The following is a 26677-nucleotide window of genomic DNA, read 5'->3' on the forward strand; positions in this document are numbered from 1 at the left end:
AAACTGGTTTATTATTATTATTTTTTAAATTTTTCCCTTCCTTCGTAGGCCCTAGGCGCTGTGCCTATGGTGCCTAATTGAAATCCGGCCTTGCCATTCTACGATACGTAGTAAGCGCCGGTCATTGTGATCACGTTTACGAAAGAATTTTAATTCTATTAACGGCTATTCTAATAATTGAAAAATAGGAGGAATATTATCCACGGTGATAAAAGTAAATATATAAAGCTCAGATTTACACTTTATTATCTTACCAATTAAGAAATAATTTTTTTTTTGTCCTCGCCTTTTTCCTATTATATATATGAGGTGAACATTTTTACTGCTTTGTCATGAAATTTTTTTTTTTACGGGGGATGCATGCAGAGACAGATTTAACGACGAACGCACCGGGCGCGCGCCCTGGGCCCGACTTCTGAAGGGCCCACGCAAAACACCGACTTTATCCGCAAAAACCTAACAAATTAGTTGAACATGAATTGGATGGGTTGAATGGGTTGAGCACGCTGAATTCTGATGGGATCCTTCCACTTGTTCAGATTACGAACCTAAGGGGGCATAAATTTAAATTAAGAAAAGACAGATGTAGAATTGATGTGCGGAAATTTGCCTTTAGCCAGCGGGTGGTTAATTGCTGGAACAAACTTCCATCTGTCGTTGTGGAAGTTGATAGGTTAAATAAATTTAAGGAGGAACTGGACAGGCATTTGGAAGGAATCGTGTGATTTTTTTTTTTTTTTTTTTTTTGGCTGATGCTGCATAAGCTCTTACACATGCTTTCTTGCATCACATGCCACTACTACTACTACATATTAGATCAACTATTAGTTCAAAACTATGTGATTATTATTATGCTATTATTAATTATATTATACATATATTATATTCAAATTTTATTGGAAATAAAACATTAATAGTACATAATATTTTTTATTTATTTAAAAAAATGGTTAATTTGTATTTTTATTTTCCCTGTCTCTCTCTCTTTTTTAAGGGCCCCAATATTTTCTTCTGCACCCGGGGCCTCAACCGACCTTAATCCGCACCTGGGCGGATGCCTTTCTTGATGCCAACCCTCACTCTTTATCCGGGCTGGGGATATGCTGTGGTCATTCCCTGACCTTCTGCATCCGCCATATTTGGTGGTCACGGGCTCGAACCCCGATCTAATTAAGAAGGGTGTGCTACGCACTGCTGCTCCTGTCCACCTGGCTACGGAGGCGCCAATTAACAAAATTAAATGATACGTGAAAATCGGAAAATATTTTTTCCAGGTTAACCAAAGAAAAAAATAAGGAAAGTACATGAAGTATTCCCAGGAGGTTATCCTCTCAATTAGTAACCCAGCCTAATTTCGGTGATCACATGAAAACCGTGTCATTCATTGTAGTATGACAGTTGTCTTTTCAGAGTGCCTGTAATGCGTTTACAATGGTCGTATTTTCGTTGCGTTTTTTTTCAATCCTTGAGCGCAAGTTACTCTCATCTGAAAACTGCCTGGAGAGTGTCTAAAAAAGTTTCACAGTTAAAAAAAAAACCTTCCCACAATACCCATCCCACTCCACCATAACAGTTTTTTTACTTATTTGTTCCTTGAAATTATTCAAACTACCAACACCCAAAATGTGGCATTAAGGGCAAGTTACTACGATGGATAAAGGGACTGGGAAAGGGTCAGGGAAACGGGGAACATCCTTTGTAAAAAGGATAGGTGGAACAGGACCAGGGTATGTCTGCCAGGGGCAAAGGTTGATGACGTTGTAGAGCGGATATCCTCTTTCAAGGGCACAAAAGGTGATATAGTTGTACACGTTGGCACTAATGATATTAACAGTAGGAGACCGGCGGAATTACTCAACAAGTACAGGTCACTGTTGAAAAAAAGCCGTGAAATAGGGTTGAATTTGAAAGTGTCTGCAATTCTGCCCAGACACGATAGGAGGGAGTACATGATGAGAGCCTTGTCGATCAATTCGGCCCTGGAAAGATTGTGCAAGGTTCAAGGGGTAGAATTTTTTTCAGCCTGGACTGTACTTGTTAACAGGAGAGATTGCTTCTACAGGGATGGGATACACTTAAATAGAAAGGGTGCAAGAATATTTGCTGATCCTATCGAGGCAGTGTTAGGTGGGTCGGAAAACTGCTAGTTTGGGGGGGATACAAAGACTAATAGTTTAACAGTAACCGCAGGCAGAGGTGAAGGTGATTCTTGCACAACTTCTATTAGAATAAGAAGAGACCTGGAGCGAGGGGTGTTGGGGGTTTCAGGGACGGATGGCAGTCATCATGGATTATTTGGGTATATGGGATGTGTTAGGGTAACAAGGAATAGGCATAGGAGCATGTATGCTTGCATGTATGCCAATGCTAGAAGTATAGTAAATAAATTCGATGAATTTGAAGTGTTGGTCAAGACATCAAAGGCGGATATTGTTGGGATAGCAGAGACGGGTGTCACAAAGATATAAGGAATGCAGAACTGGAATTTGGGGAGTACAATGTGTACAGAAAGGATAGACAGGACAGAAAGGGAGGGGGTGTTATGCTGTTAATTAAGAAAAACATAAAATCAAAGGAAGTGAACCCAGTTAATATAGATGAACAGTGCTCTGTTGAGTCAGTTTGGTGTGAGATAAGCACTGCGAAAGGAAAAATAAGAGTAGGAGTGTGTTATAGGCCTAATGACTTGAATGAGTACAATGAACAATTGTACAGAGAAATAGAGTGGGCCAGTAAATCAGAATGTCTTATAATGGGGGATTTTAACTTCCCAGATATTGACTGGAACTTGTGGGTTGGTCACTCACACACTAGTCAGACTTTTGTGGATTTATTGGATGATTGTTTTCTGCAGCAGCATGTTCGAGAGGCAACCAGAGAAAGTAACACTCTTGATCTGGTTATCAGCAGTGATCATTCGTGTATTAAGAATTTGCAGATAAAGGAACCACTAGGTGGCAGTGATCACAGTGTGCTGAAGTGGGATTTACTCAAAGAGGTAACTACCGTCAGGGGTAAAGGAAAGGGTTTTTGCTTCCGTAAAGGGGAGTACAGTGGTCTCAGACAGTTTTTAAATTCTGTACAGTGGGATCAACTGACGATGTTACAAACAGTAAATTCTAAGTGGGAAGCATTCAAAGAATTAATCGTGGAAGCTACTAGACTTTATATACCGATTAAGAAATATCGTTCAAGGTTTAGGCCTAAATGGTTATCAAATGAACTAATGAGACTCGTGCATGGTGACGCATTATCAGGTGACGCAGAAGCCTGTGGCAGATATAAGCTAGTCTGTAATCAGTTCACAAAGGAGGTTCGGCAGGCGAAGGCGGATTAGGAGAAATTTTTGGCAAAAGATGCTAAGAAAAACAGCAAGGATTTCTTTACTTACATAAACTCTAAAAGGAAGGGGGTGAATATGATTGGTCCACTTGACATGGATGGTTCGACTGTTGATGATCCTGCTCAGATAGCAAACAAACTGAATGAGTATTTTGCATCTACATTCACACGTGAAGAATTATTACAATTTGAAAATGGAAGAAGGTTATCAAATTGTAGCAGTGTGCTTAATGATTTTGTAATAACTGAGAGCAAAGTGGAGGAGAAATAGTTGAAGTTAAACATAAGAAAGGCACCTGGGGTGGATGGGATCTATCCAGTTATTTTAAAGCAGGCGGCAAAGCAACTAAGCAAACCCTTAGCCATAATTATGAGAGCATCCTTGGACTCAGGGGAGGTTCCCACGGACTGGAGATGTGCAAATGTGTCCCCAATTCACAAAGGTGGATCGAAGTGTGACAGGAGTAATTACAGACCAGTTAGTTTAACTTCTGTTCCGGGTAAAATAATGGAGTCGCTGGTTAAAGATGCATTGCAGGATCATCTAGACAAGACTGCCGCAATAATTCAAACACAGCATGGGTTTGTTAAGGGAAAGTCTTGTCTGACAAATTTGATTGGTTATTATGATGTGGTCACAAAGGAACTGGATGCAAAAAATAATTTTGATATCATATACTTGGATTTCAGGAAAGCTTTTGACTGTTGCGCATGGAAGACTACTGTACAAATTGGAGCAGAATGGTATTAAGGGTAAGTTGCTACAATGGATAAAAGGATGGTTAAGTGGGAGAAGACAGAGAGTGGTAATCAATGGGTGCTGCTCTTCGTGGACTAATGTTATTAGTGGAGTCCCACAGGGTTCGGTGTTGGGTCCACTGTTGTTTTGTGTATTTATCAATGATATTGATGAAGGTATATCAGGCTTAATGTCGAAGTTTGCAGATGACACAAAGGTTGGCAGGGTTGTTAATGACAGTAATGGCAGTGTGCTACTGCAACAGGATCTAGATAATTTGGGCAGATGGGCTAAGAAGTGACAACTGAAGTTCAACCTTGACAAATGCAAAGTACTGCATATGGGTAGAAGTAACCCCAGAGAAACGTACCAACTGTGTGGTACTACACTTAAGGTGGTAGAAAATGAAAAAGACCTGGGAGTAATTGTGCAGTCAGATATGAAGTTTTCTGAGCAGTGCAGACAGGCTGCTAGGGCGGGTAATGGGGTTTTGTCAATGATATATAGGAATTTTGCTAGCAGGGAAAAGGAGGTGATTGTCCCTCTGTGTAAGGCAATGGTCAGGCCACGCCTTGAGTACTGCGTACAGGTCTGGGGGCCTCATTTTAGGAAGGATGTGGATTTGCTTGAGCGTGTACAGAGAAGAGCAACACGATTGGTGAGGGGAATGAAGGGATTCTCTTACCAAGAGAGGCTTAAGTTCTGCAAATTGCAGTGGCTGGAGACTAGGCACCTGCGCGGTGATCTGATTGAGGTCTTTAAGGCCTTGAATGGGTGGAGCACGCTGAATTCTGATGGGATCCTTCCACTTGTTCAGATTACCAACCTACGGGGACATAAGTTCAAATTAAGAAAGGACAGATGTAGAATAGATGTGCGGAAATTTGCCTTTAGCCAGCGGGTGGTTAATTGCTGGAACAAACTTCCATCTGTCGTTGTGGAAGTTGATAGGTTAAATAAATTTAAGGAGGAACTGGACAGGCATTTGGAGGGAATGGTGTGATTTTTTTTTTTTTTTTGGCTGATGCTGCATAAGCTCCTACACTTGCTTTCTTGCATCATGTGCCACTACTACTACTACTGCTACTGTTGAGTAGCAGAAAACAGTCAGCTGTTATTGCAGTTCATTGCTCTTTATGGACCACTGCTATTAGTGGAGTTCCCCAGGGATCAGTGCTAATGCTAATTGTTTTCGCTATTTATTAATGATGATGATGAAGATATATCACGTTTAATGTCTAAGTTTGCAGATGATGCAAAGTCTGGTAGGGTTGTTAATCAGAGTAATCAAGCTGCTGCAAACAAGATCCTGAAAAATTAGGCAGATGAGTTGAGAAATGGCAGCTGAAGTTTAATTTTGACAAATGCAAGGTACTGTACATGAATAGCAGCAATCCCAGTTTAACGTTCCAACTGTGTGGTTCTCAGGCTATTAGAAAATGAAAAATAACAGGGAAGGTGGGTGGTTAATTGTACAATCTGTAGTTCTCTGAGCGTGCAGACAGACTACTAGCACAGCTGATATATACAATGATATCTATCGACATGATGATATATAGGAATGTTGTTAGCAGAGATAAGGATGATTAAAGATGATTATGCCATCGTACAAGGCAATGATTATGCCGCATCTTGAGTTCTGCATACAGGTTTGGAGGCCTCAATTTTGGAAGGATATAGACCTTCTGGAACGGGTGCAGAGAATGGTAACGAGATTAGTGATTGATCCAAAAAGGTGATCTTACCAAGAAAGGCTTCAATTCTTAAAATTGCACGGTCTAAAAGCTAGGCACCTGCGAGTTCATCTGCTTGATGTGTTTAAGGCTCTGAATGGAGTGATTAAGCTTAATGCTTATGGCATTCTTCCTCTTGCTGAAATTACACATTTGAGGTGGTATAATTCAAATTGAGGGATGATGGTTGCAGTATACGTGTTCGAAGTTTTCCTTCAGCCAGCGGGTGGTTGATTGTTGATAGAAACTTCTATCTGTTGTTGTTGTAGTAGTAGTAGTAGTAGTAGTGGCACATGATGCAAGAAAGCAAGTGTAGGAGCTTATGCAGCATCAGCCAAAAAAAAAAAAAAAAAATCACACCATTCCCTCCAAATGCCTGTCCAGTTCCTCCTTAAATTTATTTAACCTATCAACTTCCACAACGACAGATGGAAGTTTGTTCCAGCAATTAACCACCCGCTGGCTAAAGGCAAATTTCCGCACATCTATTCTACATCTGTCCTTTCTTAATTTGAACTTATGTCCCCGTAGGTTGGTAATCTGAACAAGTGGAAGGATCCCATCAGAATTCAGCGTGCTCAACCCATTCAAGGCCTTATAGACCTCAATCAGATCACCGCGCAGGGGCCTAGTCTCCAGCCACTGCAATTTGCAGAACTTAAGCCTCTCTTGGTAAGAGAATCCCTTCATTCCCCTCACCAATCGTGTTGCTCTTCTCTGTACACGCTCAAGCAAATCTACATCCTTCCTAAAATGAGACCTCCAGACCTGTACGCAGTACTCAAGGCGTGGCCTGACCATTGCCTTATACAGAGGGACAATCACCTCCTTTTCCCTGCTAGCAAAATTCCTATATATCATTGACAAAACCCCATTACCCGCCCTAGCAGCCTGTCTGCACTGCTCAGAAAACTTCATATCTGACTGCACAATCACTCCCAGGTCTTTTTCATTTTCTACCACCTTAAGTGTAGTACCACACAGTTGGTACGTTTCTCTGGGGTTACTTCTACCCATATGCAGTACTTTGCATTTGTGAAGGTTGAATTTCAGTTGCCACTTCTTAGCCCATCTGCCCAAATTATCTAGATCCTGTTGCAGTAGCACACTGCCATTACTGTCATTAACAACCCTGCGATCCTTTGTGTCATCTGCAAACTTCGACATTAAGCCTGATATACCTTCATCAATATCATTGATAAATACACAAAACAACAGTGGACCCAACACCGAACCCTGTGGGACTCCACTAATAACATTAGTCCACGAAGAGCAGCACCCATTGATTACCACCCTCTGTCTTCTCCCACTTATCCATCCTTTTATCCATTGTAGCAACTTACCCTTAATACCATTCTGCTCCAATTTGTACAGTAGTCTTCCATGCGCAACATTGTCAAAAGCTTTCTGAAATCCAAGTATATGATATCAAAATTATTTTTTGCATCCAGTTCCTTTGTGACCACATCATAATAACCAATCAAATTTGTCAGACAAGACTTTCCCTTAACAAACCCATGCTGTGTTTGAATTATTGCTGCAGTCTTGTCTAGATGATCCTGCAATGCATATTTAACCAGCGACTCCATTATTTTACCCGGAACAGAAGTTAAACTAACTGGTCTGTAATTACTCGTGTCACCCTTCGATCCACCTTTGTGAATTGGGGACACATTTGAACATCTCCAGTCCGTGGGAACCTCCCCTGAGTCCAAGGATGCTCTCATAATTATGGCTAAGGGTTTGCTTAGTTGCTTTGCCGCCTCCTTTAAAATAACTGGATAGATTCCATCCACCCCAGGTGCCTTTCTTGTGTTTAACTTCAACAATTTCTCCTCTACTTTGCTCTCAGTTATTACAAAATCATTAAGCACACTGCTAAAATTTGATAACCTTCTTCCATTTTCAAATTGTAATAATTCCTCACGTGTGAATGTAGATGCAAAATACTCATTCAGTTTGTTTGCTATCTGAGCAGGATCATCAACAGTCGAACCATCGATGTGAAGTGGACCAATCAGATTCATCCCCTTCCTTTTAGAGTTTATATAAGTAAAGAAATCCTTGCTGTTTTTCTGAGCATCTTTTGCCAAAGATTTCTCGTAATCCGCCTTCGCCTGCCGAACCTCCATTGTGACCTGATTACAGACTAGCTTATATCTGCCACAGGCTTCTGCGTCACCTGATAATTTATATGCATCCCATGCATTTTTCTTCTCTGTCACTAGTCTCATTAGTTCATTTGATAACCATTTAGGCCTAAACCTTGAACGATATTTCTTAATCGGTATATAAAGTCTAGTAGCTTCCACGATTAATTCTTTGAATGCTTCCCACTTAGAATTTACTGTTTGTAACATCGTCAGTTGATCCCACTGTACAGAACTTAAAAACTGTCTGAGACCACTGTACTCCCCTTTACGGAAGCAAAAACCCTTTCCTTTACCCCTGACGGTAGTTACCTCTTTGAGTAAATCCCACTTCAGCACACTGTGATCACTGCCACCTAGTGGTTCCTTTATCTGCAAATTCTTAATACACGAATGATCACTGCTGATAACCAGATCAAGAGTGTTACTTTCTCTGGTTGCCTCTCGAACATGCTGCTGCAGAAAACAATCATCCAATAAATCCACAAAAGTCTGACTAGTGTGTGAGTGACCAACCCACAAGTTCCAGTCAATATCTGGGAAGTTAAAATCCCCCATTATAAGACATTCTGATTTACTAGCCCATTCTATTTCTCTGTACAATTGTTCATTGTACTAATTCAAGTCATTAGGCCTATAACACACTCCTACTCTTATTTTTCCTTTCGCAGTGCTTATCTCACACCAAACTGACTCAACAGAGCACTGTTCATCTATATTAACTGGGTTCACTTCCTTTGATTTTATGTTTTTCTTAATTAACAGCATAACACCCCCTCCCTTTCTGTCCTGTCTATCCTTTCTGTACACATTGTACTCCCCAAATTCCAGTTCTGCACTCCTTATATCTTTGTGACACCACGTCTCTGCTATCCCAACAATATCCGCCTTTGATGTCTTGACCAACACTTCAAATTCATCAAATTTATTTACTATACTTCTAGCATTGGTATACATGCAAGCATACATGCTCCTATGCCTATTCCTTGTTACCCTAACACATCCCATATACCCAACTATTCCATGATGATTGCCATCCGTCCCTGAAACCCCGAACACCCCTCGCTCCAGGTCGCTTCTTATTCTAATAGAAGTTGTGCAAGAATCACATTCACCTCTGCCTGCGGTTACTGTTAAACTATTAGTCTTTGTATCCCCCCCAAACTAGCAGTTTTCCGACCCACCTAACACTGCCTCGATAGCATCAGCAAATATTCTTGCAACCTTTCTATTTAAGTGTATCCCATCCCTGTAGAAGCAATCTCTCCTGTTAACAAGTACAGTCCAGGCTGAAAAAAATTCTACCCCTTGAGCCTTGCACAATCTTTCCAGGGCCGAATTGATCGACAAGGCTCTCATCATGTACTCCATCCTATCGTGTCTGGGCAGAATTGCAGACACTTTCAAATTCAACCCTATTTCACGGCTTTTTTTCAACAGTGACCTGTACTTGTTGAATAATTCCGCCGGTCTCCTACTCTTAATATCATTAGTGCCAACGTGTACAACTATATCACCTTTTGTGCCCTTGAAAGAGGATATCCGCTCTACAACGTCATCAACCTTTGCCCCTGGCAGACATACCCTGGTCCTGTTCCACCTATCCTTTTTAGCATTAGCATTAGCATTAGCATTAGCATTAGTAGAGGCATTTGATGCAAGAAAGCAAGCTTATGCAGCATCAGCCAAGAAAAAAAAAAAAAAAAGTAACATAAATAAATAAAAATAACCACTTCCGCTTCACCCCTCTGTTCGTTCGAAATACCTGTCCAGCTGAGCCTTAAACTTATTTAGGCTATCAACTTCCACGACAAGGGATGGAAGTCTGTTCCACCCACCAACCACCCGCTGGCTAAAGGCAAATTTCCGCACATCTATCCTACATCTGTCTTTCCTCAATTTGAATTTATGCCCTCTCAGGTGATTTTTCTGAGCTAGAGGAAGAATCCCATCAGCATTGAGCATGCTCAAACCATTCAAGGCTTTGTACACCTCTATCAGATCACCCCGCTGGTGCCTAGTTTCCAGACACTGTAATTTGCAAAACTTAAGCCTTTCTTCGTAAGAGAACCCCTTTGTCCCATTCACCAATCTAGTTGCCCTTCTCTGTACTCGTTCCAGCAGCTCTACATCCTTCCTGAAATGAGGCCTCCAGGCCTGTATACAGTACTCGAGGTGTGGCCTGACCATTGCCTTATACAAGGGAATAATCACCTCCTTATCCCTGCTAGAAAAATTCCTATATATCATTGACAATACACCATGAGCTACTCTTGCAGCTCGTCTGCACTGCTCAGAGAACTTCATATCTGCCTGCACCACCACCCCCAGGTCCCTTTCATTCTCTACCACTGTCAGTGTCGTACCACAGAGTTGATACGCTGCTCTGGGGTTGCTGTTTCCCATATGTAGTACTTTACATTTGTCAATGTTAAACTTCATTTGCCACCTCGAAGCCCATCTGCTCAACCTTTCCAAATCCTGTTGCAGCAACATAGTGTCAGTAGTGTCCTTGACAACCCTGCCAACCTTCGTATCGTCTGCAAACTTGGACATTAAGCCTGATATACCATCATCAATATCATTTATAAATACAGAAAACAATAATGGACCCAACACTGAGCCCTGAGGGACTCCAATAATAACATTAGTCCACGATGAGCAGTGTCCATTGATTACCACTCTCTGTCTTCTCCCCCTCAACCACCCCTTTATCCATAGCAGCAACTTGCCTCCAATGCCACACTGCTCCAATTTGTGCAGCAGTCTTCCATGTGCAACAGTATCAAAAGCCTTTCTAAGATCCAAGTATATAATATCAAAGTTATTCCCTGCATCCAGTTCTTTTGTGACTGCATCATAGTATCCAATCAAATTGGTCAGGCAAGACTTCCCCTTAACAAAACCATGCTGTGTCCTAGCTATAACTAAAGTCTTGTCTAGATGATCCTGCAGTGCTTCTTTCACCAGTGCCTCCATTAATTTTCCGGGAACAGAAGTTAAACTCACAGGTCTATAATTACTTGTGTCAGCCTTTGATCCCCCTTTGTGAATTGGGGTCACATTTGCACATCTCCAGTCAATGGGTACCTCCCCTGAGTCCAAGGAAGCTCTCATAATTATGGCTAAGGGTTCGCTTACTTCCTTTGCTGCCTCCTTTAATATAACTGGATAGATCCCATCCACCACAGGTGCCTTTCTTGTGTTTATCTTCAACAATTTCTCCTCCACTTTGCTCTCAGTTATTACAAGATTCTCTAGCTTACTGCTAGAATTGAATACACCTCTGGCATTCCCCTCGCTGAATAACTCCTCATGTGTGAATGTCGATGCAAAATATTCATTTAGTTTGTTAGCTACCCGAGCAGGGTCATCAACAGTTGACCCATCGATCTCAAGTGGACCAATCTGATTCATCCCCTTCCTTCTAGAATTTACATAAGTAAAGAACTCTTTGCTGTTTTTCTTCGCGTCCCTTGCCAAGGATCTCTCGTAATCTGCCTTCGCCTGCCTAACCTCCTTTGTAACTTGGTTACAGATCAACTTGTATCTATCATAGGCGTCCGTGTCACGTGTTAATTTGTATGTATCCCATGCATTTTTCTTCTCTGCCATATGCCTCATTAGTTCATCTGACAACCATTTAGGCCTAAACCTTGAACAATATTTCTTAGTTGGTATGTAAAGCCTAGTAGCTTCCACGATAAGTTCTTTGAATGCTTCCCATTTTGAATTTGCTGTTGGCAATATCATCAGTTGATCCCACTGTATAGAATTTAAATACTGTCTCAGTCCATTGTAGTCGCCTTTACGAAAGCAATACCCCTTCCCTTTACCCCTAATGGTAGTTACCTCTTTGAGTAACTCCCACTTCAGCACACTGTGATCACTGCCACCAAGTGGTTCATTTATCTGCAGATTCTTAATGCATGAAGAATCACTACTGATAATCAAATCAAGAGTATTACTCCCTCTAGTTGCCTCCCGAACATGCTGATGTAGAAAACAATCATCCAATAAATCCACAAAAGCCTTGCTACTGTGTGAGTGACCAGCCTCCAAATTCCAGTCAATATCTGGGAAATTAAAATCCCCCATTATAAGACTCTCTGATTTACTGGCCCACTCTATTTCTCCGAACAGTTTCTTATTATACTCATCAGAGTCATTAGGCCTATAGCACACTCCTACTCTCAATTTTGATCTCCCAATGCTTATGTCACACCAAACTGACTCGACACTGCACTGTCCAGCGATGTCGACTGGCTTCATTTCCTTGGATTTTATGTGATTTTTAACTAATAGCATAACCCCTCCTCCCTTCCTATCCTGTCTATCCTTTCTGTAGACATTGTACTCCCCAAATTCCAGTTCTGCATTTCTTATATCTGTGTGACACCACGTCTCTGAAATCCCCACAATATCTGCCTTTGATGTTTTGAGCAATACCTCAAATTCATCAAATTTATTTACTAAACTCCTAGCATTGGTGTACACACAAGTATACATGCACCTGTTCTTTTTCTTAGCTACCCTAACACAACCCATGTGTTTACTTGTACCCCAATGATTCCCAGCAGTCTCTGAAATATCCTGCATCTTATTTTCCAGGCTGCGGCTCATTCCAATAGAAGCTGTGCAAGAATCACTTTCACCTCTGCCAGTGGCTACTGTTAATCTATTAGTCCTTGTATCCCCCCAATATAGCAGTTTTCCGACCCACCTAACATTGCCTCGATAGCATCAGCAAACATTCTTGCACCCTTTCTATTTAAGTGTATCCCATCCCTGTAGAAGCAGTCTCTCCCGTTAACAAGTACAGACCAGGCTGAAAAAAATTCTACCCCTGGAGCCCTGCACAATCTTTCCAGGGCCGAATTGATTGACAGGGCTCTCATCATATACTCCCTCCTATCGTGTCTCGGCAGAATTGCAGACACTTTCAATTTCAACCCTAATTCACGGCTTTTTTTCATCAGTGACCTGTACTTGTCAAGTAATTCCGCCGGTCTCCTACTCTTAATGTCATTAGTGCCAACGTGTACAACTATATCACCTTTACAAAGGATGTTCCCAGTTTCCCTGACAATAGAGTCACCAACAACTACTAGTTCCTGTGGGACCAGCGCATTCTGCCTTATGGAAGTAGGTAGTCTGAATAAATTCAAGGAAGAACTAAACAACTCGTGAGCGCTGATGAACAGGTGAATTGGGATTTTTTTAAGGTTTATATGATTGCTTTCATTTTTTACTCCTTATTCTAATGCTAATACTAACTTAAAATGAACATTATCGGGTTTCATATTAATAAAGCAACACATGGAGCTATTATTTATTCAAACTGTTTAGTTACACTCTCGGGTGTGTTACTTTGTTGCGATCATCTGAGACTAAATCCATATTGCTTTGTAACAATGTTTTGAGGTCGATTTTCTTTGGTTGAAAAATTCGAGTTTCAGAGAGGAAAACCATGCTACCTTCGGCTGAGACCGACTAACTTAGTCACATTGTGAAAAGGGCCCATACAAATTCGGCATGTCGTCGACGGGACTAAGGAACTCGAGCTCCCGTCTTTTTCCCCGATGTGGCAGGATGGCAATTCTACCAACTGTTCTACCCACGAGGATGTGTGTCTGTCTGCCTGGGGGGGGGATAGTATATACCGGGTGGATAAGGCCCGGTTTCGAATCCTGTTGATGACGGGAGGAACTTTAATGGACTTTTTTTCACTCCGTGGTTGTGTTAGTCGGTCTCAGGCTTAGATCGCAAGGTTTTTTTCCTCTCAGAAACTGGGGATTTTTCTTGCAGAAAACAGGCAAATCGACTCGAGAACACACAGAATTTAAAGACAGAAATAACAGTATATGTAAGAAATTACTGGGTGACCCTAATATAATAGTTTGATTTTTTGGTTTGTAATTTTCTGAAAATCAATCTCTTGTAAGAATGAAGCGCGAATATCAAGACAGGATTACACTTGAATTTCGGATAGAGTTGTTTTGGGTAGAGGACGCTATTGTTTAATATACCGGCATGTGTTTGAATTTGGAAAGTGTCTTTTATCTAATTTTCAATTTTAAATGTTAGAATAAAGATGGAATCTCCGCATATTGCCGTGAATTTAGGTAATGTATGTGCAATGTCCAATCACAGTTGATGAATATCAAATGTAATTGAACAGGAATAAAATCAAATAGAGTATGAAATGCTTGAAATATATTGCTTTAGAACAGGGCTTTGCAAAGGTACTTGGGGGCCTCGGATGCAAAAAGGGTTAAGCGACCTGGTTTATTTTTGTTGAGAAAAATAATGTTAAATGGAGTATTTATCTATTAAATATAAATTATAATTATTTTAATATTAAAATATTATTGCAATGTTATGTTTTGATAAATAATTAAATCAATCACCTATAATAGACATTACATGTTATCATCAACTTGACACAAAAAGGGAATTTACACAAAGGTTTTATGTATATGTTTTTCAAAACAAAACAACCACCTATAATTAAATAGTCAAAATAATCACCTATAACAGACATATTAAATGTTATTATCAATTTGATACAAAGAGGGAATTCACAAATATATTTTATGTATTTTTAGTTATTTTTTAAAAGTCTTTTCCACCCAGTTATCAAATACATCTAAAAAAAAACATTCACTACCTTTTCCCATTCATTTGATAATATTGCACAAGAATTTAATCTTTCTTGAAGATTAAATGTGTGTGCAATATTATTAATTATGTTTTTATTAACTTTAATTTACTGAAAGATCTCTCAGCTGATGCTACTGTTACAGGAAGAGTCAAAAATATTTTTAAAGCAACAAATATATTAGGAACTATTTTGGTTAGTTTTTACAATTTGGTAACCCCTTCAGATTGATTGTTGAGAGTGGCAGTGATTGACATGCCTAACCCAATATGGTTAGGCTTATGTAGGGTGTTTATCCCCTCTCTTGCCACTGTTTTAAAATTGGGAGCTCTTTTTCTGATTTTAAAACAGCGGCAAGTTGGGGATAAATACCATGACTGACCATAGCAGGCTAAGCATAGGCGCCTCCGTAGCCAGGTGGGAAGGAGCAGCAGTGCGTAGTACACGCTTCTTGATTAGACCGGGGTTCGAGCCCGTCACCACCAAATACGGAGCATGCGGAAAGGTCAGGAAATGACCACCGCACCGGAGCAATATGGCCTTAGTTGCTAATGCTCCTAAAAACCAAATAACAACAACAACAACAGGCTAAGCATGTCAATCACTGCTAACTTGCAACGATCACTCAGAAGGGGTACCAGATTGTAAAGGCTAACCAATATTTCTTCGAAATTATTTTCTATGATATGATAAAATGTCTTTTGGATTCCTGATCTTTGTTTTGTATCATGCTATATAAGCTTGCTTTCTTACATTATATGCCTCTACTAATGCTAATGGTCTTTTAAATATGTAATTTCTGAACAAATACTATTTGGGATGTTATTTGAATAATCTGCATAAAATTCTTTGAGGCTCTCCCCCAAATCTGTTTTTGATGCTTTTTTAATGTTTATGAGAAAATCAAAAATTTTTTTGTCGCTTCTGGTAATCCATCAAAATAGTCATGTAATTGTTGTTTATCAATGTCATTTAAGTTGAAATAAAATTTTATTTTCATTTTTTCAGCTAAATCTGCTATTATTTCATCTTCAGTTTTCATCATAAAACCTTTTCTTTTTTCTTTTCCTACTTTCAAGAAATTCTGTATTTATTTGTAACTGCAATTTTTAATTGCAGACTTTCAGACAATCCAGTACATATGTACTGGATTGTCTGAAAGAAAATACTCACATGTTCTTCAAATTGTTTGTTATTTTAATATACACACTATTTAGCTGTTGAATCTGCAGTCAAATTATTTTTTAAATAAATTGCTATTAACATTCTGTCTCACTGTAGAACCTCTCCCTCATGATGTTATATCTTGTATAAGTTTAATTTGTATTTACAATTTGCCTTTCATGCTATTCTTTCATAAGAATGTAAGATTCATTTTTATTGTACTTTCAAGCAGGAATATAGGAAACTTACTATGTATCAAATTTTTATTATTTTTTTTTTTTTACGAAAACCATGCCATCATTAGCACTCCTTTCCATATTTAGAGATTCAATTTGAACTTGTAACATTATTTACATTAAAACTTTATTCAAATAACATATAATATCTTTTTTTTTTTTTTTTTACAAAAACCCCAAACACAAGAGGTATTAGAACCTATAGTACTTAGTACCGTGCTTGGGTTGGAGGTTGAGAAGATAAGAGAAGATATTTGTTGACATTAGACTTAAACTTCTGTAGCTGTAATTTTCAGGAAATACATATGAAGGAAGGTTGTTCCAGAAAATGGCAGTTGAATGAATAAACAAGGAAGATGAAAAGTTGGTTCTGTGAGTTTGAATTTGGACAGTAAATGGATGTTGGCTGGGGGCGGCACATGTTCAGACTGTTTTGAAAGAAAGAGCGGGAATTATAGAAGCCAATTCAGAAGAACAGAGCCCATGGAAGTATCTTTGGAAAAGGCCTGCAGCAGAAACAGTACGTCTATGAGACAGGGAGTGGAGAGACTCAGTTAGAGATTCGTCATCAATTAACCTAACTGTCCTCTTCTGAATGGAATCTAGAAGTCTGAGAGAGGTTCTGGGGGCACTGCCCCAGATGTGGGAACAATATTCCATGGTAGGGTGGTTTTGCGATTTTATACAGAGTGAACAGCTGTTTGGAAGAAAAGTAACACCGAGAGCGAAAGAGAAAACCAAGTTTTTTAGATGCAGAGGAAGCAATATTTGTAATGTGCTCGTGCCAAGAGAGAGATTAGAAGTCAGGGTAATTCCCAAAAGAGATATATCATTTTGCCTAGAAATCGGAGTGTCACCAAAGATAAGCATAGGAACAGAAGAATCCTTTTTGCGAGATTAGCATTAGCATTACTAGAGGCATATGATGCAAGAAAGCAAGCTTATTCAGCATCAGCCAAAAAAAAAAAAAAAAACACAACCACTACTCCCATTCCACCCCTCCGTTCATTCGAAATACCTGTCCAGCTGAGCCTTAAATTTGTTTAGGCTATCAACTTCAACAACAAGTGATGGAAGTCTATTCCACAAACCAACTACCAACTGCCCCCTGGCTAAAGGCAAATTTCCGCACATCTGTCCGACATCCGTCCTTCCTCAATTTGAATTTATGCCCTCTCAGGTGATTATTCTGAGCAAGAGGAAGAATCCCATCGGCATTGAGCATGCTCAAGCCATTCAAAGCCTTATACACCTCTATCAGATAAAGACACAAGACACACAAGAGATACAAGACAAGACTGAGTTTTAGAAGGATTGGAATCAACTAAGTTGTCTTTGCCCCACTGGAGAATTCCCTGGAGATCGGCATTTAAGGAATTGGTAACGGATATTCGAGAAGGTTAAGCTGATTGAGCAGGGCAAGGTTTCTCAAATTGGAAAGTGGAATGCAATGTGGTATCATTGGCAAAACTATGGATAGGATTTCAGTCAATGTAAGAAGGTCATTAATAAGAGGAAAAGAGTGGGGGAAAGAGGTGAACCTTGAAGGACACCAGCATTAGTGGGGAAGTTAGAAGACAGAGAGTCGTCTACCATCACCCTCAGTGAGTGATCAGAGAGAAAACTGGATAACCAATTACAAAAATCACAGTTGGCAAAACCATAAGAGGGAAGCTTGTTTAGATAGAAGACATTTATGTCAAACACGATTGAAAGCCTTTGAGATGTCACGAGCAACTGCTTGTGTTTCATCAAACTTTTCCATTGAATTTGTCCATAAATGGGTAAGCCAGTGGATTGACACTGACGGAATCCATACATACAGACGGAAGGTTTCTTGGTAATTTAAGAGTTGGCTGTTAATTGATTTCTCCATTACTTTAGAAAGAGTGGAAGGAATTGCATTGGGATGATAATTTGATGGGAGGGAACTTGTCGCCCTTTTTAGTAACTGGTTGGATATGAGCAAATTTCCAAGCAGAAGGAAAAGCACTTTTGGTAAATAAATTGAAAAAAAGGTGGCAAAGAGCAGGAGTAAGTTCAGGAGCATAGGTTTTGAGAACAAGTGGGGAAGTACCATCAGGATCTGGAGCTTTCTTAGTATCGAGATTTGTCAAAATCCTTCTGACATCCTTTTGACGGAAGACCACAGGAGGCATTGAATGGAGCGTGTCGGGAATGGTGGGAGGTGTTTTACCAAGATCATTAATACATGAGTTGGAAGGAAAAGGGGATGCTAGTAGGACAGCTTTATCCTTGGCTGAAGTGACAACCGAACCATCTGGTTTTGACAGAGGTGGGCAAAAGTTGCGGCCAATAGCTTTGGCAAGTGATCAGAATGCTTGGCTACCATTAGGGCAAGAAGCAAGTTTTCTACTCTTAGCCACAAAATACAGAGAATGCGGAAAGGTCCGGGAATGATCACCGCATATCCCGGAGCAACATGGCCTTAGTTGCTAATGCTCCTAAAAACCGAATAAACAACATCTACGCTTAGCCTGTTCAAAATCTAGTTTGGACTGATTAATAACTGCTTTATAATTGTTGCGAGCTTTGGTGTAGGCAGAAAATGAAACTGAAGAATTGGAAACAAGCCAATTACGATATAAATATTTTTCTCTTGAAGCCTTAGCACATTTATTGGAAAACCAAGGTTCAGATAAATGGCGAGATTTTAATGTGGAGTGTGGAATAAAGGTTTCCATTCTTAAAAAAATTTGAATCGTAATGTCGGTGACAATATCAAGGACTGAACACCCCCTTATGGAATGTACTATTTTGTAGTGTGATGAGCACTGGTGATAATCACGTGTACGTAACTCAGTTTTACCAACACCAGACTCGTGATACACGATCATGCTCAGCCGACATTTGCTATTGTAACCAACAGTGTATACTGGTGTACGCCATTCACCAGCTAAGCTGATAAAGAGGAACTTTGTCTCGAAGGCTACTGTGTATTTTAACGCTTTTATCATATTGTATTTTAAAGCTTTTATTTTATTTCTATCTCTGTTTTAGTATTTTATGTATGCACTGATGAGCCAAAACATTATGACCAGTGAGTCATTATGCAAATCAAAGCAACTGCATGTGAACTAAGGCGCGTGCACGGGTCGGGACACAGTATAAAAAACACCTGATACTGAGCTCCATTAATCAGTGTTACTCTTATTCTTCAGATGGGAAAGGCAGCAGACTTAAGCGAGTTTGACAAAGGACAAGTTGTAATGGCCAGACAAAGGGGTCAGAGCATATCCAAAATGGCATAGCTGGTGGGGTATTCATGGTTAGCCGTGGTTAGTACTTAGTGAAAGTGGTCCGAGGAGGGAAAACTCATGAACCACCGGTGAGGTGTTGGACAACCATGGCTCCTCGATGCTCAAGGTGAGCGAAGGTTCTCCCGGATGGTACGTGGCAACAGAAGGGCAATGGTGCAACTCTCCAGTAATTGGAATGCTGGTAACGGGGGTAATGTGTCACAACACACACACACACACACACACACACACACACACACACACACACACACACACACACACACACACACACACACACACACAGTACATTGAACCCTGCTGAAAATGGGACTGCATAGCTGCAGGCTGCTCTGAGTGCCCATGCTAACACGGTTCACTGGTGACAGTGCCTACAATGGGCATGTGAGCATCGAAACTGGACCTTGAGTGATTGGAAAAAGGTTGTCTGGTCCGATGAATCATGTTTCCTGTTGCACCATGTAGACAACTGGGTACGTGTGCGTTGTCCTGTGAAATGATGGCACTGGAGGCACCGTGGGACAAAAACAAGCTGGTAGCGGCAGTGTCATTCTTTGGGCGATGTTCTGCTGGGATATCCTGGGTTCCATCATCCATGTGCCGGACACTCTGACGTCTACCACCTACCTAAACATCATTGCTGATCAGGTACACCCTTTGATGGCAACGGTCTTCCCCTCTGGTGGTGCCATCTTTCAGCAGGATAACGTGCCATGCCACACTGCCCGGATTGTTCGAAACTGGTTCGTGGAACATAAGAGGAAGACTTCCAGGTATTGCCCTGGTCTCCAAATTCCCCAGATATCAGTGCCATCGAGCATCTGTGGTTTGTGTTGACACAGAAACTCCGATCGGCGACTTCTCAACCGAGGACCTTACAGGAGTTAAAGGATCTGCTGGTTACATGGTATCAGATACCACAAGACGGTGCCTTTCTAGCCAGGTGGGCAGGAGCAGCAGTGCATAGCACACACTTCTTGATTAGACCGGGGTTCGAGCCTGTGACCACCAAATACAGAGGATGCGGAAAGGTCAGGGAATGACTACTGCATATCCCCGGAGCAATATGGCCTTAGTTGCTAATGCTCCTAAAAACCAAATAACAACAACAACAATACCACAAGACACATTCAGAAATCTTGTAGTGTTCATGCCTTGCTGGATACGAGCTGTTTTGGCTGCACTTGGAGGTGGTTGTTATTTATTGTTGTTTAGGAGCATTAGCAACTAAGGCCATATTGCTCCGGGGATATGTGGTGGTAATTCCCTGACCTTTCTGCATCCTCTGTATTTGGTGGATCACGGGCTTGAACCCCTGTCTAATCAAGAAGCGTGTGCTACACACTGCTGCTCCTGCCCACCTTGGCTATGGAGGGCGCCCTGCACGTGGAGGATCAACATCATATGAGGTAGGTGGTCATAATGTTTTGGCTCGTCGGTGTATATTATTTATTTATATGAATAAATTTATTTTAACTCAGTTAGTCGGTCATCACTAGAGAATTGTATGATATGCAGCCTCAAGCTCAAGGCATGTTTTCGAATTATTAATTTTAAACTATATTATACACTAAGCCTCATTGGTGAGAATGGCTATGGGTGATTCCATATCAAGTGGCCTATTTTTGAAGATGGTGCCTGCTTGACCATCTTCAATTTTGTGGAAACTTGGTGTAGATGTTTAAACAGGTTTCCAAAGAAACTGTGCAAAAATGCAGTTTAAAATATAGTGTGCTTGAGGTACCAGCACCTTTTTTGTGGAGGTCACTTGTGTTACGCAGAGCAAATCACAAAAAATTTTCAAAGTTTTAAGTGTTACTTTTGCACCAAATTGAGAGGTAATGATTTGAAATTTGGTATACCTAGTTAACTTTTGCAGACAATGCAAAACATTTGGTGTCCAGGCTAAAAAACCACATTTTTTACAATGGAGTCTAAAACTGGCACCAAAAATTTGTCGTGACACATTTAAGCAAGACTTTTGAAAGTCATAACTTTAAAATAAAAATCTTTGGTACCTTCTTCTTTGGGCATTCCATTTATCACCTGATCTGCATGAATTCAGTCTAACTAAATATGAGCTCTTATACTTGTTTGCTGGCTGAGATATTTTCCTTAAAAGATAGACTCAAAATTTGACCTATCTTTAGGGGAAAATATCTTAATGTGAGACACCTTCAGTTCTCTTGTTTTTGCCACCATTTGGAAAGAGCAGGTTTTAGGCAACACGAATCATGGTTTTTCAGTTTTGTGTCTTGTTACTTAAGGCCTACATTTTATATTATTATTATTATTATTATTATTATTAATATCCATATGATGCAAGGAAGCCTGAGGCTTATGCTGCACCAGGAAAAAAAAAAAAAAAAAAAAAGTTCCCGAGTAACCCTGAGAGAGAGAGAGAGAGAGAGTCAAAAGTAGAAGGGAATCACCAGGAAAGAGAAGAATGATGATATCCAGCTCAGGACCCTGGGTGTGCCAAGCCCATACTCACCAGATGTGAGCCCCCGGGGTTATATTTTCCCCATATAATATTTGCATACTTATTTGATCGTGAAGTTTCACATCTCAATAAGGACAGAACTATTGCATTTACAAGAGTGAAATTTTCTGCAATTCCTTTGCCCTTTGGTTTAAGGAGAAAGGATATATTGCCAATGCAAAAATGATCTGTATTTTTTACAATTGGGATGCAAATGGCAAGAAAAGAAATTGCATGTGTTTCTTTAGTACAAGTTCCCTAGCCTGAAAAGTGGTCTTTATTCAGGATTCCAAGCATAACGATGATGTTCTATTGGTTTCTAGGCTTGAAAGAAGTTAGAACTGCAACAAAATTTATTTAAAACACAATACAATTTGAAATAAGCGAGTGTGAAGATATTGAATCACTGCTTCGTAATGGACTAGAATTTTTTATTGATGGTTTATATTACTACTTTAGCATTAGTATTAGAAGAGGCATATGATGCAAGAAAGCAAGCTTATGCAGCATCAGCCAAAAAAAAACCAAAAAAAAAAACCCACTCCCATTTCACCCTTCCGTTCGTTCCAAATACCTGTCCAGCTCAGCCTTAAATTTATTTCTTATCAACTTCCATAACAAAGGATGGAAGTCTGTTCCACCAACCAACTACCTGCTAGCTAAAGGTAAACTTCCACACATCTATCCTACATCTGTCTTTGCTCAATTTGAATTTATGCCCTCTCAGGTGATTAGCATTAGTAGAGGCATTTGATGCAAGAAAGCAAGCTTATGCAGCATCAGCCAAAAAAAAAAAAAAAAACCCACTTCCACTTCACCCCTCTGTTCGTTCAAAATACCTGTCCAGCTGAGCCTTAAACTTATTTAGGCTATCAACCTCCACCACAAGGGATGGAAGTCTGTTCCACCAACCAACCACCCGCTGGCTAAAGGCAAATTTCCGCACGTCTATCCTACATCTGTCTTTCCTCAATTTGAATTTATGCCCTCTCAGGTGATTTTTCTGAGCTAGAGGAAGAGTCCCATCAGCATTGAGCATGCTTAAACCATTCAAGGCTTTATACACCTCTATCAGATCACCTCGCTGGTGCCTAGTCTCCAGACACTGTAATTTGCAAAACTTAAGCCTTTCTTCGTAAGAGCACCCCTTTGTTCCATTCACTAATCTTGTTGCCCTTCTCTGTACTCGTTCCAGCAGCTCTACATCCTTCTTGAAATGAGGCCTCCAGACCTGTATACAGTACTCTAGGTGTGGCCTGACCATTGCCTTATACAATGGAATAATCACCTCCTTATCCCTGCTGGAAAAATTCCTGTATATCATTGACAATACTCCATGAGCTACTCTTGCAGCCCGTCTGCACTGCTCAGAGAACTTCATATCTGCCTGCACCACCACCCCCAGGTCCCTTTCATTCTCTACCACTGTCAGTGTAGTACCACAGAGTTAATACGTTTCTCTGGGGTTGCTGTTTCCCATGTGTAGTACTTTACATTTGTCAATGTTAAACTTCATTTGCCACCTCTCAGCCCATCTGCTCAACCTTTCCAGATCCTGTTGCAGCAGCATAGTGTCAGTAGTGTCCTTGACAACCCTGCCAACCTTTGTATCGTCTGCAACCTTGGACATTAAGCTTGCTATACCATCATCAATATCATTTATAAATACAGAAAACAATAATGGACCCAACACTGAGCCCTGAGGGACTCCAATAATAACATTAGTCCACGATGAGCAGTGTCCATTGATTACCACTCTCTGTCTTCTCCCCCTCAACCACCCCTTTATCCATAGCAGCAATTTGCCTCCATTGTCACACTGCTCCAATTTGTGTAGCAGTCTTCCATGTGCAACAGTATCAAAAGCCTTTCTAAGATCCAAGTATATAATATCAAAGTTATTCCCTGCATCCAGTTCTTTTGTGACTGCATCATAGTATCCAATCAAGTTGGTCAGGCAAGACTTCCCCTTAACAAAACCATGCTGTGTCTGAGCTATAACTGAAGTCTTGTCTAAATGATCCTGCAGTGCTTCTTTAACCAGTGCCTCCATTAATTTTCCTGGAACAGAAGTTAAGCTCACAGGTCTATAATTACTTGTGTCAGCCTTTGATCCTCCTTTGTGAATTGGGGTCACATTTGCACATTTCCAGTCTATGGGTACCTCCCCTGAGTCCAAGGAAGCTCTCATAATTATGGCTAAGGGTTTGCTTACTTCCTTTGCTGCCTCCTTTAATATAACTGGATAGATCCCATCCACCCCGGGTGCCTTTCTTGTGTTTATCTTCAACAGTTTCTCCTCCACTTTACTCCCAGTTATTTCAAGATTCTGTAGCTTACTGCTAGAGTTGAATACACCTCTGGCATTCCCCTTGCTGAATAACTCCTCATGTGTGAATGTCGATGCAAAATATTCATTTAGTTTGTTAGCTACCTGAGCAGGATCATCAACAGTTGACCCATCAATATCAAGTGGACCAATCTGATTCATCCCCTTCCTTCTAGAGTTTACATAAGTAAAGAACTCTTTGCTGTTTTTCTTTGCATCCCTTGCCAAGGATTTCTCGCAATCTGCCTTCGCCTGTCTAACCTCCTTTGTAACTTGGTTGCATATCAACTTGTATCTATCATAGGCTTCTGTGTCATGTGTTAATTTGTAAGTATCCCATGCATTTTTCTTCTCTGCCATATGCCTCATTAGTTCATCTGACATCCATTTTGGCCTAAACCTTGAACAATATTTCTTAGTTGGTATGTAAAGCCTAGTAGCTTCCAAGATAAGTTCTTTGAATGCTTCCCATTTTGAATTTGCTGTTGGTAACATCATCAGTTGGTCCCACTGTATAGAATTTAAATACTGTCTCAGTCCATCGTAGTCGCCTTTACGGAAGCAATAACCCTTCCCTTTACCCCTAATGGTAGTTACCTCTTTGAGTAAATCCCACTTCAGCACACTGTGATCACTGCCACCTAGTGGTTCATTTATCTGCAGATTCTTAATGCATGAAGAATCACTGCTGATAATCAAATCAAGAGTATTACTCCCTCTAGTTGCCTCCCGAACATGCTGATGTAGAAAACAATCTTCCAATAAATCCACAAAAGCCCTGCTAGTGCGTGAGTAACCAGCCCCCAAATTCCAGTCAATATCTGGGAAATTAAAATCTCCCATTATAAGACTCTCTGATTTACTGGCCCACTCTATTTCCCTGTACAGTTCCTTATTATACTCATCAGAGTCATTAGGCCTATAGCACACTCCTACTCTCAATTTTGATCTCCCAATGCTTATGTCACACCAAACTGACTCAACACTGCACTGTCCAGCGATGTCGACTGGCTTCACTTCCTTGGTTTTTATGTGTTTTTTAACTAATATCATAACCCCTCCCCCCTTCCTATCCTGTCTATCCTTTCTGTAGACGTTGTACTCCCCAAATTGCAATTCTGCATCCCTTATATCTGTGTGACACCACGTCTCTGATATCCCAACAATATCTGCCTTTGATGTTTTGAGCAATACCTCAAATTCATCAAATTTATTTACTAAACTCCTAGCATTGGTGTACATGCAAGTATACCTGCACCTGTTTCTATTCTTAGCTACCCTAACACAACCCATGTGTTTACTTGTACCGCAATGGCTCCCAGCAGTCTCTGAAATACCATGCATCTTGTTTTTCAGGCTTCTGCTCATTCTAATAGAAGCAGTGCAAGAATCTCTGTCACCTCTGCCAGTGGCTACTGTCAATCTATTGGTCTTTGTCTCCCCCCAAGCTAGCAGTTTTCCGACCCACCTAACACTGCCTCGATAGCATCAGCAAATATTCTTGCACCCTTTCTATTTAAGTGTATCCCATCCCTGTAGAAGCAATCTCTCCTGTTAACAAGTATAGTCCAGGCTGAAAAAAATTCTACCCCTTGAGCCTTGCACAATCTTTCCAGGGCCGAATTGATCGACAAGGCTCTCATCATATACTCCCTCCTATCGTGTCTGGGCAGAATTGCAGACACTTTCAAATTCAACCCTAATTCTCGGCTTTTGTTCAACAGTGACCTATACTTGTTAAGTAATTCTGCCGGTCTCCTACTCTTAATATTATTAGTGCCAACGTGTACAACTATATCACCTTTTGTGCCCTTAAAAGATGATATTCGCTCTCAACGTCATCAACCTTTGCCCCTGGCAGACATACCCTGGTCCTGTTCCACCTATCTTTTTTACAAAGCATGTTCCCCGTTTCCCTGACAATAGAGTCACCAACAACTACTAGTTCCTTCGGGACCAGCGCATTCTGCCTTGGGGGTTGTCTCTGTGTCAAGCGATGCCCAAGCGCAAGCTCTGGCGTTGATGTGGGCAGCTGGGAGCTTGATGGGCCCCTCAATTTAGTTTCTTCGAGGGCATCCACCCTGTCCTTCAAGCTCTCATATAGGCCCACAAGAACGCCGAGTTGTTGCCTGATATCGATACACTCCTTGCATCGCGCACACACACAAAGACATCCCCCTTGGCAGTATCATGTCCCATACCCGATTGCTCTGCAAACATCAAGCAAACAGTGCATTTTATAAGGCTGTGAGTCAGAGGACAACTGCACCCCTCAGTTCTGCTCTGAGCCACAGCGCTTCCATTAGCTTGAGCCTTTTGCTTTGCTGCTCTGGTCTGAGTCATGATTCTATTAATTTATTAATTAATTATGTTATGTTATTAATTATGTTAAATATAATTAATTATATTACGTTTGTAATCTAAGTCGTTATATGTATTTATTTAAACGTACAATAGCGTTAGTTGAACTGCTAACGAAGTTCAACTAACGCTATCTAGTACGGCATACAACTATCGTATCACAATGGCGGGAAAATTACGAACGTAGCGGAGTTGAAACACG

General features: G+C 40.6%; 1 protein-coding gene across 2 annotated transcripts in view; it reads left to right on the top strand.

Moving 5' to 3' along the window:
• The first annotated feature begins 13978 nt into the window (after positions 1-13978).
• Positions 13979-26677, top strand: part of Nup205 (nuclear pore complex protein Nup205) — a 738550-nt gene continuing 725851 nt past the window's right edge. For both annotated transcript variants that reach the window (XM_090387115.1, XM_090387116.1), the window contains exon 1: positions 13979-14089. In XM_090387115.1, the coding sequence (XP_090243241.1) occupies positions 14059-14089 (31 nt within the window). In that variant the 5' untranslated portion in view covers positions 13979-14058. The remainder of the gene's footprint in view (positions 14090-26677) is intronic.

This window comes from Mastigoproctus giganteus, chromosome 13 (assembly GCF_048544385.1).
Source record: "Mastigoproctus giganteus isolate SK-2022 chromosome 13, ASM4854438v1, whole genome shotgun sequence".
Lineage (NCBI taxonomy): Eukaryota > Metazoa > Arthropoda > Arachnida > Uropygi > Thelyphonidae > Mastigoproctus > Mastigoproctus giganteus.